The 18,131-nt window shown below is 50.1% G+C and overlaps 1 protein-coding gene across 1 annotated transcript in view; it reads left to right on the top strand.

Annotated features, from left to right (window-relative positions):
• The first annotated feature begins 1,648 nt into the window (after positions 1–1,648).
• Positions 1,649–18,131, top strand: part of LOC136106431 (olfactory receptor 14J1-like) — a 47,042-nt gene continuing 30,559 nt past the window's right edge. Inside the window, exon 1 of the mRNA XM_071813657.1 lies at positions 1,649–2,201. Within this exon, the coding sequence (XP_071669758.1) occupies positions 1,649–2,201 (553 nt within the window). The remainder of the gene's footprint in view (positions 2,202–18,131) is intronic.

Consider the following 18,131-nt stretch of genomic DNA (forward strand, 5'->3'; position numbering starts at 1 on the left):
AAAGCCTCTGCCCTCAGGGCCGGGCGCTCCAAGGCATGAAGCAGCTCCTGTGCAGCCAGAGCTCCAGTTCCTCTGCAGAGCACAGGGGCTGAGAGCAGCTGCCCGGCAATGTTGGTGTCTGGGAGGTGGCTGCACAGCTGGGGAAGGGTGACGCTGTCTGAGTGCCCGGCTGCCTCTGCCCTGGCCTCTCTCACACCCACCCTCACCGCATTGTCCTTCTTGCTCCCCTGCTCTGGGTCACTGCTGTTGGGATCTTGTTCTTGCTCTCAGGCTCTCTGGGGATGGCAGTTTCAGCTGCAGAGTCACAGCCTCATCTTGTGGGTCCTTTCCTGCAGGTGTGTCCATGGGAACACGTGTCCCAGCTTTGCTCTGACCTGTGGGGTGTGGGCAATGCAGTCTGTGGGGCTGGGGAATGAGGTGAGTCTCCCTGAATCAAATGCCATCCTTAGAATTCCTGACTGTCTCGTTGAGATTTCCTTCCTAGCTGTGAGGTTTCCTCCTAGAATGCAAACCTGTCCTACTGCATCCTTGTGTTATCTGAAAGCCCCATGTAAATGCACAGAGATGCTACAACAGCAAAAATGTTGTTGAGTTTGTGAAATGAGCCGTGTGTCCAGGGCTAAATGTGGAGTGCCGAGACCTTGGGAAAGGGTGAGCCATGTCATGGTCTGAGTTGGCTCCCTCTGCTCTCAGCAGTGCCTGGTGGCTTTTCAGGGTAACCTGGGAGTGTGATCAGTCTCCATCTCAGAAAGGTGCCAGCCCAGGGCAGCTGGAGCAAGACAGAGGGACAGAGCAGCTGCCCTCACTCTGCACTGACCCACAGGCATCCTCTGGTCTCACAGGACTCGCTCTGTTCTCCCTGAGTGCACCAGAAATGCTGAGGGTTTCTGACACCCAACAACACTCCCCAGGGTGGGAGGGGAGAAGGAGCTGCAGAAACACCAAACCTCTCAAACTCAGTTTCTCAGGCCTGGGGGTACAGATGCTGACAGTCCCTTCTGCACCAGGAGCGGTTCCAGCTGACAAAGCTGAACCCCAGGACTGGCCCCTGCCCCACCCAATCACACAGGGTCAGGCTGACTGCTCAAGAGCCCCTGGACAGAGACCCTGCTCTTCATTGCACACTCATCAAGCACCGACGAGGACTCCAGTCAGGACGTTCTCCTGGAAAAGAAAAGTGTCTCTATATGTGATGGGGTAGGGGGGTCTATAGGAAATGGCTTTGGTTTTTCCCAGAGAAGTCTCCTCTAACTTGTCACAATCTTTTCCTCCTTGCACAGGTCCTCATGCCCACAGGCAGCAAATGTCCAACAGCAGCTCCATCACCCAGTTCCTCCTCCTGGCGTTCACAGACATACGGGAGCTGCAGCTCTTGCATTTCTGGCTCTTCCTGGGCATCTACCTGGCTGCCCTCCTGGGCAACGGCCTCATCATCACCACCATAACCTGTGACAAGCACCTCCGCATCCCGATGTACTTCTTCCTCCTCAACCTCTCCCTCCTCGACCTGGGCTCCATCTCCACCATTGTCCCTAAATCCATGGCAAATTCCCTTTGGGACACCAGGGTTATTTCCTACAGAGGATGTGCTGCCCAACTCTTTTTGTTTTTCTTTTTCATTTCAGCAGAATTTTTTCTTCTCACTATCATGTGCTACGACCGCTACGTTGCCATCTGCAAACCCCTGCACTACGGGACCCTCCTGAGCAGCAGAGCTTGTGTCCACATGGCAGCACCTGCCTGGGCCACTGGGTTTCTCAGTGCTCTGCTGCACACGGCCAATACATTTTCACTGCCACTGTGCAAGGGCAATGGCCTGGACCAGTTCTTCTGTGAAATCCCCCACATCCTCAAGCTCTCCTGCTCACACTCTTACCTCAGAGAACTTGGGCTTCTTGTGGTCAGTGCCTGTTTAGCATTTTCATGTTTTGTTTTCATTCTTTTCTCCTATGTGCAGATCTTCATGGCCGTGCTGAGGATCCCCTCTGAGCAGGGACGGCACAAAGCCTTTTCCACCTGCCTCCCTCACCTGGCCGTGGTCTCCCTGTATGTCAGCACTGGCATATTCACCTACCTGAAGCCCCCCTCTATCTCTTCCCCATCCCTGGATCTGGTGGTGTCTGTTCTGTACTCGGTGGTGCCTCCAGCAGTGAACCCCCTCATCTACAGCATGAGGAACCAGGAGATCAAGGATGCCCTGTGCAAACTGATGACTGATATTTTCCTGAAGCAAGTCTTCTCGTTAGCTTCTGCATAGCAGTTATAGAACAATTCATTGTATTACATCTTCTCTTTTTGTGTGGTTGGTTTGTTTGTTTGTGGTTTGTTTTTCTTCTTTAATTTTGCCTTTTTTTTTTTTTTTTGTGATGGTGGTTTATTTTTAGTCACTAGAATATTGTCATCCCCTTTGTAATTCACTCTCTTATGTGCCTTTCTGTCTGAGTGGATTTTTAAATAAAGTGCTGTTTTTATGTGTTTAACCATAACAAAGGCCACCACAAATATTTGGGAATATTTCCTGAAATCCTTACTCCAAGGTATTTTTGGAGCTGCAGGGACAGTTTGTGTGTTTTTATGGAAGGAAATAACGTGCAGGTACAGCAGTGTCACTGGGGAGCACCGTCTCTGGATCTTCGGGGGCTGTTTTTTTTCACTTCCAGAGCTTGAGTGCTCTGGCAGCTTGGTCACCATCCTGCTGTGTGTGAGACCTGTAACCGCAGGCAAGGACAGGCAATGGGTACTGCTGTGACAGAGCTGGCATGCATAATGAAGGGTGATCTCCTCAGGGCAGTGCCTGTATGTTTATGTGTTTTTACAGAGTTTCTCCCAAGAACAAGCCCAAGAAAGTTGCCCATAGATGCAAACACCATTGTACAGCTGAACAGTGTGTGTGTGCAGGGCTGGCACACAGCAGTGTCCCCTCACAGCCAGGCCTCCTGCCAGAGACCTGCAGGACCAGCAGAGCAGGGTACGACTGGTGCCCGTGTGCACTGGACACCCCTTTGGAAGGAGCCTCAGGTCAATCATCATGCACTGGCCCCTCAGGACTACCATTTCTAACCCTGGCCTCCCACCTTACCTCAGAGAGGTTGTTCTTCTTTCCATGAAGATACATTGAATGAATAGGTCTGAAGTCCATGTTGCACTGTACAGGTGAGTTGTAAACATTCACATTATGTATGTGAGGTGAGATGAACCCAAGCGAGCACAAATGCCATCAGCTGTTCCTTGGGGGTACCATGAAGGCCTGCTTCCTTGAACTGGGATCTTCTTACTTGAACCAAGGTCCATGTGTCCATTCCTCATGATGTGGGAAATCTGAGATGAGTACAGAGCAGGTGACACACCAAAGGGATGAGATACTTCCCATCCTTTGAGTGTCGTACCAGGAGGCCAGAGGGACACTGTGACTCCTGCCTCTGTGTGAAAAAGGGACAGACTCAGTCCCTGAACATCCCTGGGTGCATAAGGAGTCCAGGAGGGCAGCTCAGATGCGGATGCTTGATGGAACCCTGATATTTCTGTTTGTGACTCGAGGAACAAACCCCGTTGGATCAATGAGATTCATCTCAGCTGCCTTGGACAGGATCATTGCAAGTGCTCCAGCCTGCTACGTCACCCTTAGCCATGATTCCGGATTGTGCTCTCAAATGTGTCATAGAAACCAGAATGATTCTGGGGTCTTCAGAAAATGCAGACCCATCTTGAAGTAGAGCAGGAATAGGAACTCGGAGAATTACAGGCTGGCCACCCTACCTCCCTCCCTGGGAAGGGGATGGGACAGGTGGTCCTGAAGCCATTTCCAGGAATGTGAAGGACAAGGAAGGGATTGCTGAACCCAAATGGACAGGGGAAAGAAAGGCATGTTGTGTACAGGGTGTTTTCAAAGCTCAGCCATGGTCTGCTTCTGGCCAGAATGGTGCTGATGGGGCTCAAGAAGTGGATGCTGGGTGGGAAGTTGGCTGAACCATCAAGCCCAAATATCATCAGTGGTACAAAGTCCTTTGTGCAGCCAGTTACTGGTGTCATCTCTCAGTGACCAGCACTTGGACAACACTGTTGAACATCTTAATTCTCATCTTCTGTGACATAACACAGAGCACGAGAAATCACCCAGAAGGAGCAGGAGATCAGTCCATCTCCTTTTGTTTCAAGGAACAGAGCATGAGAGTGGAGACACATCAGTCAATGTATGGAAATACCAGGGTGAGAGCAAGGGGAGGAAGTGAGATGGGTGACTACAGCCTGCAGTGGGACAGTGTAGGACAACCTGTGGTGGAGATGGCAAAGGACACTGGCAAGGCTGGATGTCACCAAGAGAACCCAAGTCTTTGTCCCCTTGGCTATGGCCATCGCCTCTGCCACCAAGGCCTGTGAGGAGACATGTTGTCCTCAGGCACTGGGGCACCTCATGGCCTCCTTGCACACCCCCAGGAAGGCTGGGAACTGTCACACCATTGTCCTTCACTCAGCATCACAGAGCCCACATCCCCCTGGCCCAGGAAGAGCCCTGAGCAATGTGTGAAGGACAGGATCTGCCTTCCCAGGGGCTGGGGGTCAGGCCTTGGCCTCTCTGCTTCACCCAACAAAACCAGGCTTTTCTCAGCACCTCAGCTGCCTGCACATTTCCCTTTGTTTATCTGCCATCATGGCCTCCAATCCTCTGCTCTAACAAGTCCCTGGGGAGGTTTTGCTGGTACTTGCCCTCAGTGGAACTCATTAATACTTCAAGGTACTTAGTACTTTTTTCTTCTGGCTTTGACTTCTGGAAAGGTTTGTGCAATCTCCTCTCAGCACCGTAGTAATGTTCAAGGACTGAGCACCAAATGCTCCATGGGGCTCATTACAGAGAAGAAAGCTCTAACAAACCATGTATCTTCTTGTAATTTCCTTCCAGTCTTGTACTGTGAATTAGAAAGCTTTCTTTTTGTAATCATGGCGAAAGATTTAAAGAGCTTCTAATAAAAAATGTCTTTTTTATTGTAAAGGGTGTATTTTATTACTCTTCAGTTTGCAGAAGACCTGACTGCAGCATTATCTGATGTTGATCCAGGGTCTCTCCTAAGGAGGTCTGGACTGGCTGGAGAAGCTGTCCCTTGAGCTCTCACACCGTGTGCACAACCTTGCTCCTCACCTCCCCAACCCCATCATTTCTCTCATGGCCTCCTGGGCCTTGCATCCCTTTTCCTTATACCAGACTTCTCCACTGCAGTCTGCAGCTGGATGTGCCAGCTCCTTTGCACCAGCTCCCACCTGCTCTCCTTGGAGACCTGGCTGCACACAGCAAAGAGGGACTTTGCTTTACCTTTGAACAAACAAAATAACACTGATGAGAGTCATGATTAAAAGAAAACACACTCCTCAACTGTACACCAAGGACAAACTGCCACCACTGAGGTTCACCTTCTCCAAGGCAGAACCACGCAAGTAATGTTGTAGAGAGAAAGGAAACTCTAAAATAAACACAATAAAAGAGTTGTGTAAAGACAGAATTAGACAGACTACTGAAAGACAAGGAAGCTTTTAACTCCTTGAAGCTGAAAGCAGCAACTGGGTTGTTGACAGGTGCCTGAGTGATCAAACAGTAAGAGGAAGGAAAACCCAGAGAGCAATCGCAAGTGCTTGTGTGCAGATAACAGAGAGAGTGCAGAGAAGGGAAATGTTGTCGAAGATCAGAAGTTCTCCTCTTGTTCTTAATGCACATCCTGAAAAGTCTCTGTTTTCTCTCTTTTGAAAACACTGGTATTTAAAGTATTCAAAACAAAGAAAGGAGAATTAAAACACCAACAACGTTTCATACCTCATGTTGCAAGAATACATTCCCTTCACTCTACATCTTCCATTTGGTTTTTCTCTCATTTTTTTTTAATGTTCTCTAGATTTCTCTCCTACCAAAGCCTCCAGCATTAAGAAAGACAATCCTTGTGTCTTGTACAGAGTCGAAGGCACCAAACAATCCACTGCCATTGACTGTCAGTGCCACTTTTTACCCTTGGCACACAGTGAGTCATGCTGGAAGCTGTTGGCCACTCTTGCCTGATGGAGGAAATAAGGATAAAAAGGTGAATTGAACTGTTCTCTGTTTAGATGGCCATGTTGACAGTGACCTCAACAGATCTGTGTTATCTGTCTTTCTAAGTGATCATAAGGAAAAAGAAATATATTTATGTGTTGGTAAATATATAGGGAAAATAAATAATCGTGTCCAGTTACTCAGCAAAATACATTTCCTACCAGCACTCTCAAAGGAAGAATCTTTCTTCTGAAGAATTTCTGCCTCCCAAGCCTCTGTGGCTTGAGACAGGAATCTGGAGAACAACCAGCAGTGGATGGGGATCAAGTCAGGGGTCACTGGAACTAACACAACCCTCTCCAGTCTATGGGACAGCAGGGGCAGCATCCCAGGAGCTGAGACAGCAGGACGATGTTACAGGGAGGCCACTCTCCACCATCTTGGAAAGCTCATGGACACTGCGGGGACTCCCTGACCACTGGCAGCTCTCACACAGTGTGTGCACTTTTCAAAATGGCCAATGGGTGAGCAGGGGAACTAAGGGCTGTGCCCCAGAACATGTCCACTGGGACCCCATTTCTGGGTGTCTGGAAGAGAAGGTGACGGGGTCTACCCAGGGCAGGTTGTGACTCTCCATGCCCTTTGCTTTCTGTGAGGAAAGGACAGGGTTGTGGATGTGGGCAGAGCAGCGGTGGTCTGTTACCTGGAAGCCAGCAAGGCATTCAGTGTCATCCCCTGTAGTATTCTTCTGTCCAAGGTAGGATATTATGATCTGTGTCAGTGTGCAAGTAGATGGGTGAAATGCAATCTGGATGGTTGGGCTTGGTAAGGTGCTGCAGAAAGGGAGAAACTTTCCAGTCATGAGGACAGTCAAGCACTGGAAGCTGTTTCCCAGGAGTGCGCATTCACTCTGTCCCAGAAAGTGACCAAGATGTGTTTGGATAAAGCCCCGAGTAATCTGGTCTGACCCTGCTTTGAGCAGGAGGTTGGTCAAGACACCTCCTGAGGTCCCATCCAGCCTGAATGACGCTGTTCTTTCATCGCCTTCATGTTTTCCATTTAGGGACAGCTCTCAGGTTCTCTCTGACCACAGGAATAACTCACATCACATGCAGAGCTGCTTTTCAAGTAACAGTAAACAGGCCTGACGACAACTTTTTCGTCCCTTTTCATTTGCTTCAGTCCAGGGTCTTTTTTGCTGTCCTAATACTCTTCCGAAAAGAACTGCCCATGTTGTTAAGTGTCTCAGAGCAGGTTGCTCAGGAGGTGTCAGCATCCATGTACAGAGTCTGCACATCAGCCAGGCAGCAAAGCCACCAGTGAAGAAATGGAGACGAGGCTCCTGACCAGCTCCTTAAACCCAGATATCAGTGTGAGAGGTCTGCTGAGATTACAGGGAAGCCCTGAAGTTTAGGACCGGAGAATTTTTAGTCCTATCTGAGCATCCTGGTTCATCTCCTGTCTGGCGGCCGGAAGATCTTGCGCTGTACGGAAAGATAGTAGCCCCTGCCTTGATAGGTGTAGTGTGTAGTGTGTGATCTAAGCAGATGGATGTGACGTTGTAAAACTCAAGGTATATATATTGCTGTGTTACCTATCAATAAACGCCATTTGCCATCCACCACATCGGTGTCTGCGAGCTGATCGATCGAGTGGCCAGAGGGTGGTCGCCGTGCTGTTACTGAACCAGGTCGCTAGTGCCACCTTGTGGCTGCAACGATCTCCTGACCTATGTGGTGCTTCAGGTTGTGAAGAGAATCAAAACCAACTCCTTGACTGCAGTAGGAACTTAGGAATTTTACATGTGTCACAGAGGGCAGATGAAGGGAGCTCAGAACTCCAATCTCTGCTGTACGACTGGGACTTCAGAGATTGGAAATGTAGGATAAAATGTTCTGTCAGTGCACACTACATAAAGTTTGTGGCTTCCTTTGTGCCTTTTCACTACCCCGTGATCTGTTTGGCTTTCTACGGCTAAAAAGGAAACAACCCCCTTATGCCACCTGCCCCTCACACCAGAAAAACAAAGGAGAAAATGTATGGAATAGGGATGATATGGGAGCAATTTTGTTCAAGAGTTGTATTCTTTCAATGATAAAAAAGGTAGAAGTGAAAGAAAGCACTGTTCTAAGAACTTCATACAAGAGGCTAACTACTGAAATGTAGTATCTGTTCTGAGAATTGAGAATGACTGTTGGGAAGGACATTAAAGAGCTTTAGATCATTAGCATAACCAAGAATAAGGAGTTTTCTGTTACTGTTACTAGTGACAGTACCACTGTTCAAAAACATCCTTCAGAGCATCTCCATTCATCCTGGGCTCCAAAGCTCAGCCTTCTCAGATTTTGAAAGGATTGCTTCAAACCCCTGTGACCCAAATCTCTACAACTGTCTCTCCTCAACAGCCTTTTACCCCAGGAAGGGGAAAACTCCCAGTGCAGGCACCAAACCAGTGCCCAACCTGCCTGGAGAGCCAGGACAGTTGTGCCACACAACAGCAGCCTCTGAGGGAAGCTGGAGGTGATGGAATTGAAATGATTCCAACCCAAATCATATAATTATAGTATCATGGAATCATTTATTTTGGAAAAGACCCTTTACAACATAGAATACAAATGTAAATCAAATCCTTAATCGCCACATCTCCACATCTTCTAAATACCTCCAGCAATGGAAGCTCCAGTCCTGAGCTGGCTGGACACCATTGGCTGCAGTTGGACATAAGATACTGGTCATGACTGTGAGTTCAGCCCTCGCTGGCAGAATGTCTCGCACATCACTGAGGAGGGCAGGGGGTTGGGAGATGGGAGCACGTTTCAGTTTCCAGATCCCAGCACAGAGCCCAAACGATCCTGCCCTTGAACTCTGGCATCCCATTTCCTGAGACGCAAAGCTGATGGCCTTATGTGGATAATCATGTCAAAAGACACGAATAATCCTTCAAGTATTTGTGTAATTTGTCTTGGAATCTGTAGTTATATTTAAATATCTGTAAAATAGTACCCTGCATCTGTGGTAACCCCTCTGGCAATGACAATTAAATAAGTATTTGCACTATAAGGCTTCATAAGCAATCCACAAGAACACATCTAAGTGGTTCAGATGAAGGGGGGTCTGGCAAACGTCACCCTTTGTGTCCCCAGGCGTATGGACACTGCTCATGTGCCTCTGCAGAGAGTGGCAGACACTGGATCCCCTTCTCGGGACAGACTCCTTCCAGGAGAGACACAGACACAGGGGGAACTCATCAGAGCTTGACGGCATTTCACTCAGCATCAGTTTTGACACATTGGGTGCTGTCCTGTGACTGCCCCTTCTGCACAAATGATCATAAAGAGACAACCATTTAGTAAGACATGGTAATAACGGGGCTGTTATGGACAAGAAAGCTCACCATGAACTCAGAAGAGAGCGAGGAAGTTTATAAAAAGCACCATGAAGAACCAAGAAGCTCAAGGTCTCTTCTGAATAGCAGGAGGCCCTGAGCAGCCATGATTGGCCATGTGTAGGTGTGGGAGAGGGTCAGGGCATGTCAGGGAGAAGCAATGAGATGGCTGTTGGCTTTTGTGAACCCTTCCAGCCATGTCTGAGCCCAGAAAGGGAAAGCAGTTGATGTCTGCAGGTAGAGGAGGAACAGGAGGAAGATTTTCCTGGGAATATGGAAGGAAGAAAGGCCTCTCTTGGGCTACTCATGTATGGCAGTGACATTTGCATCCTGTGGGCATGGCTGTGCCTGGGAGATGGGGAATGGTTGCTGCTGCGGTGTTTGTGCTCAGTCATGGCCCATGAACTGACCCTGCTCTGCTCCTCTCTTACACTGCCCACACTTGGATGGTCCTCAGGAATCATCCATGAGCCTGCTGGATCCATGAACCTCCTGGAGTGATGGGTATGGATCCAAATAGAGGATTCAAGCAAGTGTGGGACTGGGACATTGAAGTGATTGGTGACCATTGCCAGGTGTATGAAGGAAGCTGGATGAGTTGTGAGGAACTCACAGGCATTTGCAGCTCCACAGAAAACCAGAGCCTTGCAGTTAAAGCAACAGCACTTGACATAAAACCCATCCCCAAAGCACAAAACACACTGACCACAGGAAAAGACTTGAAAAACATTGGAGAAAAATCTACCAGGTCCCAGGGGTCAGGGCTCAGCCATTTTGGTGATGAACAAGCACCAAGGGCTGACATGGCATCAGAGTCACCTCCACATGGCCCTCACCACCTGTAACCAGTGTCTCCAAGTCTTTCCTTCACCAGCCTCCAGGGACAGGGACCTGCACTGGTTGTTTCCTTCACAGCTGTGTCAGTGATGGCCCTTCATGGGGTCCCACACACCCTCAGAAACTTGGATTTGTTTCTGCCTTTCACCTCATCAGAGGTTTGTTCGTTGTTTCAGTAGCTGCAGTTCAGGATCATGGCAGCAGAGGGCTCACTAACATCGAAAATGCTCTTACGAGACAAGGCTCTGTGAGTCTTTTTCCTAAAGGCTTCAAGTCTGGTGTGGATGATTAGGGAGATTTCAGGAATAGTCAAACAGAGAGCATTTCCATAATAAATAGCAATAAAGCCAAATTTCTTCTTTTTCCTTCTCTTCTCAGTTTTCATTTTCTGTAATGGTGTCTGAATGTCTGAGTTTGCTCAGGTCACACCTGACTTGAGTTCCATCCATTGCTGGGTGTTCTCCAGACTCCTGAGTTTAGGAATGAGCTCCCAGGAGACATTACTGGTGAAGATGAGGGCAAAGAAGCCATGAAGAACCTCAGTCCTGTCTGATTCTACTCTTGCAAAGTTCAGCAGGAGGCCCACATATGCCCGGTTTCTTATTTTAAGGAAACTGTGTAAGCTCATCTTGCTGCCTTCATTCTCCCCTGCAGCTATGAAGTCCAGATCAGCTTTGGCATCATCTTTACATCGATGGACAAGGTTTCTAAATTCCTTCTCTGCAGCTTCCCCTGCTTTCACCTCCTGAGTGGTATCTTTTTGTCCTGGAGCTCCATCAGTTCAGATGAGCAGCCTCACAAGATAAATGCTTCTTTTCATGGGTTCTCAGAGAAATCATTCTTGTGCTTGGAGCAGGCTCTCCTGTAAGGCTGCTCAGGTTTCCTGAGCTTCTTCACCTTTCAGGCCTTCTTCCATGTAACCAACTCGTCTGCCATCCCCCAGTATGTCAAAGCCTTCTCTGGAGCCCACCAGCCTGTGCTCTGCTGCTGTCCTTCCTCCCTCCCCTCTTGTGCCTGGGACCCCACTATTTCCTGGTCACAACAACCAAGGTGGACACTGATGTTCACATGCCTCACCAGCTTTTCCTTCTTCATTCAGTACCAGATCGAGGTGAACATCACCCTTTTTGCCCACCAGGCAGGCATGTTAATAAGTTGTCCCAAGATTCTTTGGACTGTTGGCACCTGCAGCTTTGCCTGGCCAGTGAATATCAGGCAATTACAGTTACCCATAGGAACCTGCTCATTGACTGGAGACACCCTAAGGTTGCTGACAGAAGATCTTTTCCATTTCTTCTCCATAATCAAGTAGTTTGTAACATCTAACTGAATTTACATGGCAAAGTCTTGGAACTGGGGGTGAGTGTGGGTGTGCTACAGTTGTCACCTCTCTGAGAAGACAACAGGAGTTTGACCAACGTCAGACAGAGAGGATTTCAGCTGGCTCCAAGATGGACCCACTCCTGCCAAATCTGAGCCACTCAGTGATGCTGGCAGCACCTCTGGGATATTGTATTTGAGAAAGGGTAAAAAACGCTGCACAACAGCAGGTGGGAGAGAGGAGGGAGGAAAGGTGAGAGAAAAGCACTGCAGACACCAAGGTCATATCCCATAGGACCCAAGCAGGTCCCTCAGCAGGCCAAAGCTTGCTCTCCTGAAATCCTGCTCTTGACCTTGTTATCATCTCCCAGGAGCCTCAGTTCTACTTTCCTATCCCTGACTGTTCCATCCTGACCAACTCTTTCTGGTTTGTAAGTTTGAAGTCCCACAGGGCACCTCACCTCACTGACTCCTCAGTCACCCATGTCAGGAAGACGTTGTCAATGAGCTCGAAAACCCTCCTTGTCCCCAGCCAGGAACCTGGGAGGTGTGGGACCGTAGTCCTGCCCTTGGCCTTGCACAGCTCCACATCACACTGTCTGAGGAAGAGCCCTGGGAAACTTGGGACGGACAGGATCTGCCTTCCCAGGGCTGGGGGTCAGAGCTTGGCCCTTTGGTTAATGAAACACATCCAGGTTTACTCAGCTTCAGAGACACAGTTACTTTGCTTTTCCTGACCTGTCATCATTGCCTCCAGTTTTCTGCTGTAACCAGACCCTGGGGACAGTTGCTCAATCGTATCCCTCAGTGGGACCCATTAACATTACAAGAAACTTTGGAGTTTGTATCTGACTTTGATTTCTTGAGAAGTTTCTTCTTCGTCCCCTTAGGGCCTGATGTTCATGGACTCAGCACCAAACCCACAAGAGGGGTCATTAAAGCGCCTTGGGCTGCTCCTGTGCTGCTGAGCTGGGCTGGGCTCCTGGGACAGAGGGAGCTCCTGGCAAGCGGCAGCGCTGCAGAGAGACAGCTCTGCCCAGGAGCAGCTCCTCTGCACAGCGCAGCAGGGCTGAGGGCTCTGCCTGGGGATCTCAGGGAGACGAGCAAGGCAGAGAGAGATTAAAGGTGGTCAGGACTGGGAGGATGACTGAGAGCTCACTGGAGGAGAAACCTTTGCAGCCCTTGCCATGGTAAGTCTCTGGGTGCAGGGCAATGCAGCTGCAGCTCCTGGAGGCATCTCCTAAAACTGGCACAGGCACACCTGGTGGGATATGTAAGGACGGGGATCTTTTTCAGCAACTTCGAAAATCTGAGAAGCAAGTTGTGCACCTAGGGGTGCCCAGGACTGTCCTGCAGAGCAGGGTCCCTCCACCCCAGGGCTGTGCCAGGGCAGGGACTCTGCTCAGCCTGCCCGGGGAGATCCCATGGCAGCAGCTGTGGGTGGAAGGAGTGACCCTTGGCAGGGCAGGCAGGGAGCTTGTAGGGTTGAAGGGTGCTGTGTGGGTCAGGGCTGCTCAGAGCTCCAGATCAACCCCACAGACATGGCAGAGGGTCCTTCTGAACAACAACATCAAGACAGCAACAGCTGCAAGGGAAGGAGTCTGTGCTTTCAGTTTTCCACTCTTGGTTGTCTGGTGTGCAGTGGGAGATGGAGATCTATTTCTCTCCTTGGAGAAGACACTGAGACCCCAGTTCTCATTAGGACTTGTCTGAGCTGCTCCTGAGCCCCTGCACACACAGAGCTGCCCCTGGGCAGTGCCAGGAGGTGTGAGCAGGACAGAGCTGAGCACCCAGTGGGTGGGACGGGGTCTGTGACACTGACAGGGAGCAGACCCAGGGACAGAGACAGAGCTACAGGCCACATAGACATGGGCAGGAGGAGTTAACTGCTACCAGAAATGCTGGGGATGGGATTTCGGAACCTCTCTCAAATCCTCTGCAGCAAAGACACATTTCCCAGTGCAACCCCTGGTCTCCTCTGTTCCCCAGCAGAGCCTCTGCCCCAAAGCCATGGGGTCCAGGTCACGAGTCTCCACCTCAGCAGCTGGACCTCCAGGGGAAGGGTTCCTGGAACGTGGTACACAAATAAGGTGCTAAAAGTACTTGCTCTACAGTGTCATTAAGTGAGTGGCAGCAGCACAGCCGGGTAAGGAGAAGGTTCCACAGCATGCCTGTCTGCCTTTCCGTCCTTGCTTTATTTTCTGGTAGCACTGCAGTGTTCTTCCCTGTTTCTCCACCTGTCCCTGGAGCTCTTGCTCTCTGGGGTTGGGGTGGGAGTGTGGATCAGTTTTTCTTCTGACGCCAGCTCAGGGGGTCCTGACCCAGAGCTGTATTCATGGAACCTAGATGTCCAAGCTGCAGTTTAAGCTGTGATGAACTGTTTTTTTTCAGATAGTAAAAACAGAATTCGCTGAAACATCCCTCCATCAGGGAGGGGGTTTTCCATGAGAAACAGCACGTTTATTTTCCTCATAGAAGTCTCCCCTAAATTGTCACTGTCTTTTCCTCCTTGCACAGGTCCCCATGTTCACAGACAGCAAATGTCCAACAGCAGCTCCATCACCCAGTTCCTCATCCTGGCGTTCACAGACACACCGGAACTGCAGCTCTTGCACTTCTGGCTCTTCCTGGGCATCTACCTGGCTGCCCTCCTGGGCAACGGCCTCATCATCACCACCATAGCCTGGGACCAGCACCTCCACACCCCCATGTACTTCTTCCTCCTCAACCTCGCCCTCCTCGACCTAGGCACCATCTCCAGCATTGTCCCCAAGTCCGTGGCCAGTTCCACATGGGATACCAGAGCCATCTCCTACACAGGATGTGCTGCCCAACTCTGTCTGTTTTTGTTTTTCATTTCAGCAGAGTATTCTCTTCTCACCATCATGTCCTACGACCGCTACGTTGCCATCTGCAAACCCCTGCACTACGGGACCCTCCTGGGCAGCAGAGCTTGTGTCCACATGGCAGCAGCTGCCTGGGCCACTGGGTTTCTCTATTCTATGCTGCACATAGCCAATACATTTTCACTGCCACTGTGCAAGGGCAATGCCCTGGACCAGTTCTTCTGTGAAATCCCCCAGATCCTCAAGCTCTCCTGCTCACACTCCTACCTCAGGGAACTGGGGCTTATTGTGGTTAGTGTATTAGTAATATTTGGATGTTTTGTTTTCATCCTACTCTCCTATATGCAGATCTTCAGGGCCATGCTGAGGATCCCCTCTGAGCAGGGACGGCACAAAGCCTTTTCCACCTGCCTCCCTCACCTGGCCGTGGTCTCCCTGTTGGTCAGCACTGTCATGTTTGCCCACCTGAAGCCCCCCTCCATCTCTTCCCCATCCCTGGATCTGGTGGTGTCTGTTCTGTACTCAGTGGTGCCTCCAGCAGTGAACCCCCTCATCTACAGCATGAGGAACCAGGAGCTCAAGGATGCCCTGAGGAAACTGATGGCTGGATGCTTTTCAAAGGCGTTAAGCATTCCATGTTCTGCATATCACTCATGACATGACTCATGACAGGTCCAACCTGTCTTTTTGATATTTTGTAGTTGTAGATGATTTTTTGCAGTTGGGGAAAGACTTGTTTGGGTTTGCTTTTTTAACTCTGATAATATTTCTAACAAAGAAATGTTATTATTCATCCCACATCTCTGTCCACCGTTACAGATCGAGTCAAAGATCTTGCAAATGAGAAGTCATGCTCTCTGTATACGTAAAGAAAATAAATGACCCTTCCATGAATTGTTTGTCTGAGATCCTTCCTCTGAGACCTTTGTGAAGCTCAATACAAGGTGTCTGTGTGTGAAGATGGAGGAAACAGTCCCAGCAGAGCAGCTCTGCCAGGCAGCACCAGCCTTGTTCTTTCCAGAGTCGTTCTCTTTGCACTTCCCCACTTTCCTTCTCAGCCGTTGTGCTGGTGTAAGGCCTGAGCACTCCCCAGGCTTTGTCACAGTCGTACTGTGTGTCAGTCCTGTGACCAGGACAGGCAGCGGGCACTTGTGTGACAGAGCCGGCCTCAGAACAGCAACTCCATCAGCAAGGGCATCTCCTTAGCACAGTGCCTGAAGGGTTAGGTCTTCTTCCCAAGTTCGTTGAAGAACATTCCCTAGTAACAGATGCTGAAAAGGCTCTTTGGTTTGTTTCTCTGTAGGCTCAGTGTGAGGAGATGAGGGTCCCAGTGCGGCTTAGAAGAGACTTCAGGCTGGTTGTTCAGGTGTTGCTTGTTGGTGGCCAGCACCCACACACATGGTGAATAAGGCAGGGTCCCTCTGAGCACCCTCCATGGCCACCCAAGAGCTTGTGTGGGAGGTGGTCAGTGGCAGTGACCACCATCAGCTGGGGCTGCCTCCCAGCCTGACCAGTATGGCCCCGCAGAGTCATCACAGCCCAGGCACCACAGCCCACTTGATCTACCGAGCAAAACCCCCAGTTCAGGGCTGTGGGGAGAGGATGCAGGAATGGCAGCCAGGCCAGTGCGGATGTGCTCTCCTTGGGCAAAGGCTCTGCGGGGAGATGGGACCTCCCAGGAGGAGAGCAGGGCAGAGTTTGTGTGCAGACATGGAAAGAGAAACCCTTTGCCTGTGGGTGACAACTTGGGTCAGGCTGCCCTGTCCCTGGGGCAGCAGGAGCTGCCTGAAGAGCCCCAGGGTCAGGACTTGGTGCTGTCCTGGGGAGCGGGACTGGCACAGGGAGCTGAAGGCTTCCTGTCATCGGGCTATCCTGAGCGTGGCAGACAGAGAGGCACTGTCACTGACCTCTGTTTCCTCCATTTCATTCTACATGGCCTGCCCAGATGGATCTTCTCTGCTGGGCTGGGCTGGAAAACGCCCCAGAGAGGGAAACACCAGTGAAAAGCTGAAGTGTGTGAGTGTGCAGGGTGGGGGCACCAAACTGGGAGGAAGGGCTGACACACCAGCTGTGCTGGCATCCAGCAAGACCTGGACAGGTTGGAGGACTGGACAGAGGAGAACCCAAGGAAGTTCTGCAAAGGCAAGTGTAGTGTCCTTCACCTCAGGAGGAATAACCCCAGGCACCACTACAGGTTAGGGGCAGACCTGGAAGGCAGTTCTGTGGAGAAGGACTTGGGAGTTATGGTTGATAACAGGTTGACCATGAGTCAACAATGTGCCCTTGTGGCCAAGAAGGCCAATGGTACCTGGGGTGCATTGCAAAGAATGTGACCAGCAGGTCAAGGGAGGTGAATCCTCCCCCTCTACTCTGCCCTGGTGAGGCCGCATCTGGATGTACTAGGTCCAGTTCTGGGCTCCCCAGTTGAAGAAAGACAAGGAATTACTGGAGAAAGTGCAGTGGTGAACTACCAAGATGACAAGGGGTCTGGAGCATCTTTCTGATGAGGAGAGCCTGAGAGAGGGGGTTTGTTCAGCTGGAGAAGAGAGGTTGAGAGGGGATCTTATCAATGTTTATAAATATCTCAAGGGTGGGTGTCAAGAGGATGGACCAGACTCCTTTCAGTGGTGCCCAATGATAGGATGAGGGGCAATGGGTAGAGGCTGAAGAACAGGAGGTTCCATCTGTATATGAGGATAAACTTCTTTACTTGGAGGGTGACAGGGCCCCGAAACAGGCTGCCCAGAGCAGGTGTGGAGTCTCCTTCTCTGGAGTCATTCAAACCCACCTGGACATGATCCTGTGCGATCTTCTCTGGGAGAACCTACTTTAGCAGGTGAGTTGGACTGGATGATCTCCAGAGGTCTCTTCAACCCAAACAAGGCTGTGATTCTGTGGGGCACACAGCAGTGATTTCACATGGCCAGGCCTGCTGGGACAGACATGAAAGATCAGGAGAGCAGGATCTGGTCTGTGCCCATGTTCCTGGATGCGCTGTGGCTGCTGTCCCAAGGCATTCGTCACAGATCAGCCCATTGCAACCACCATTTTGATTATTGTCCTCTCACCATATCTGAGAGAGGTTGTTTATCCCTCCTTGGAAGGACTCTGAATGACTAGGTCAGAAGTCTGAGTGTGCACAGCAAGCAGATGGGAGCATGTACACAGTGTTTGTGGGGGCAAATGGGCCCAAATGAGCACAAATGCCTCAGCTATCGCTGTGGAGGACATGGAGGCCTGTGGGGCGGTGTTTTGAGGTCACTTCATGTTGAGAGTAACTTCCCCAAGAAACCATCTAAATGCCGCACTGGGATGTGCTTCCTCTGAGATGGAAAATATCAAAAATGACTTATCATAGAATCATAGAATAATTATGGTTGGAAGAGACACTCAAGATCATTGAATCCATCCATAGCCTAAATCTGGCACTAAACCACGTCCCTAAGAGCCTCATCTGTATGTCCTTTAAACACGTTCAGGGATGGTGACTCCACAATCTCACTGGGCAGTCTGTTCCATTGCTACAAAACCCTTTCCCTGAATAATTTATTCCTAATATCCAATCTAAACCTCTCCATGTGCAACTTGAGGCCATTTCCTCTTGTCTTATCACTTGCTACTTAGGAGAAGAGAACAACACCCACCATGATAAAACCTCCTTTCAGGCAGTTGTAGACAGTGACAAAGTCTCCCCTCAGCCTCCTTTTCTCAAGGCTGAACAGCCCCAGCT

Source organism: Patagioenas fasciata, chromosome 11 (genome assembly GCF_037038585.1).
Source record: "Patagioenas fasciata isolate bPatFas1 chromosome 11, bPatFas1.hap1, whole genome shotgun sequence".
Lineage (NCBI taxonomy): Eukaryota > Metazoa > Chordata > Aves > Columbiformes > Columbidae > Patagioenas > Patagioenas fasciata.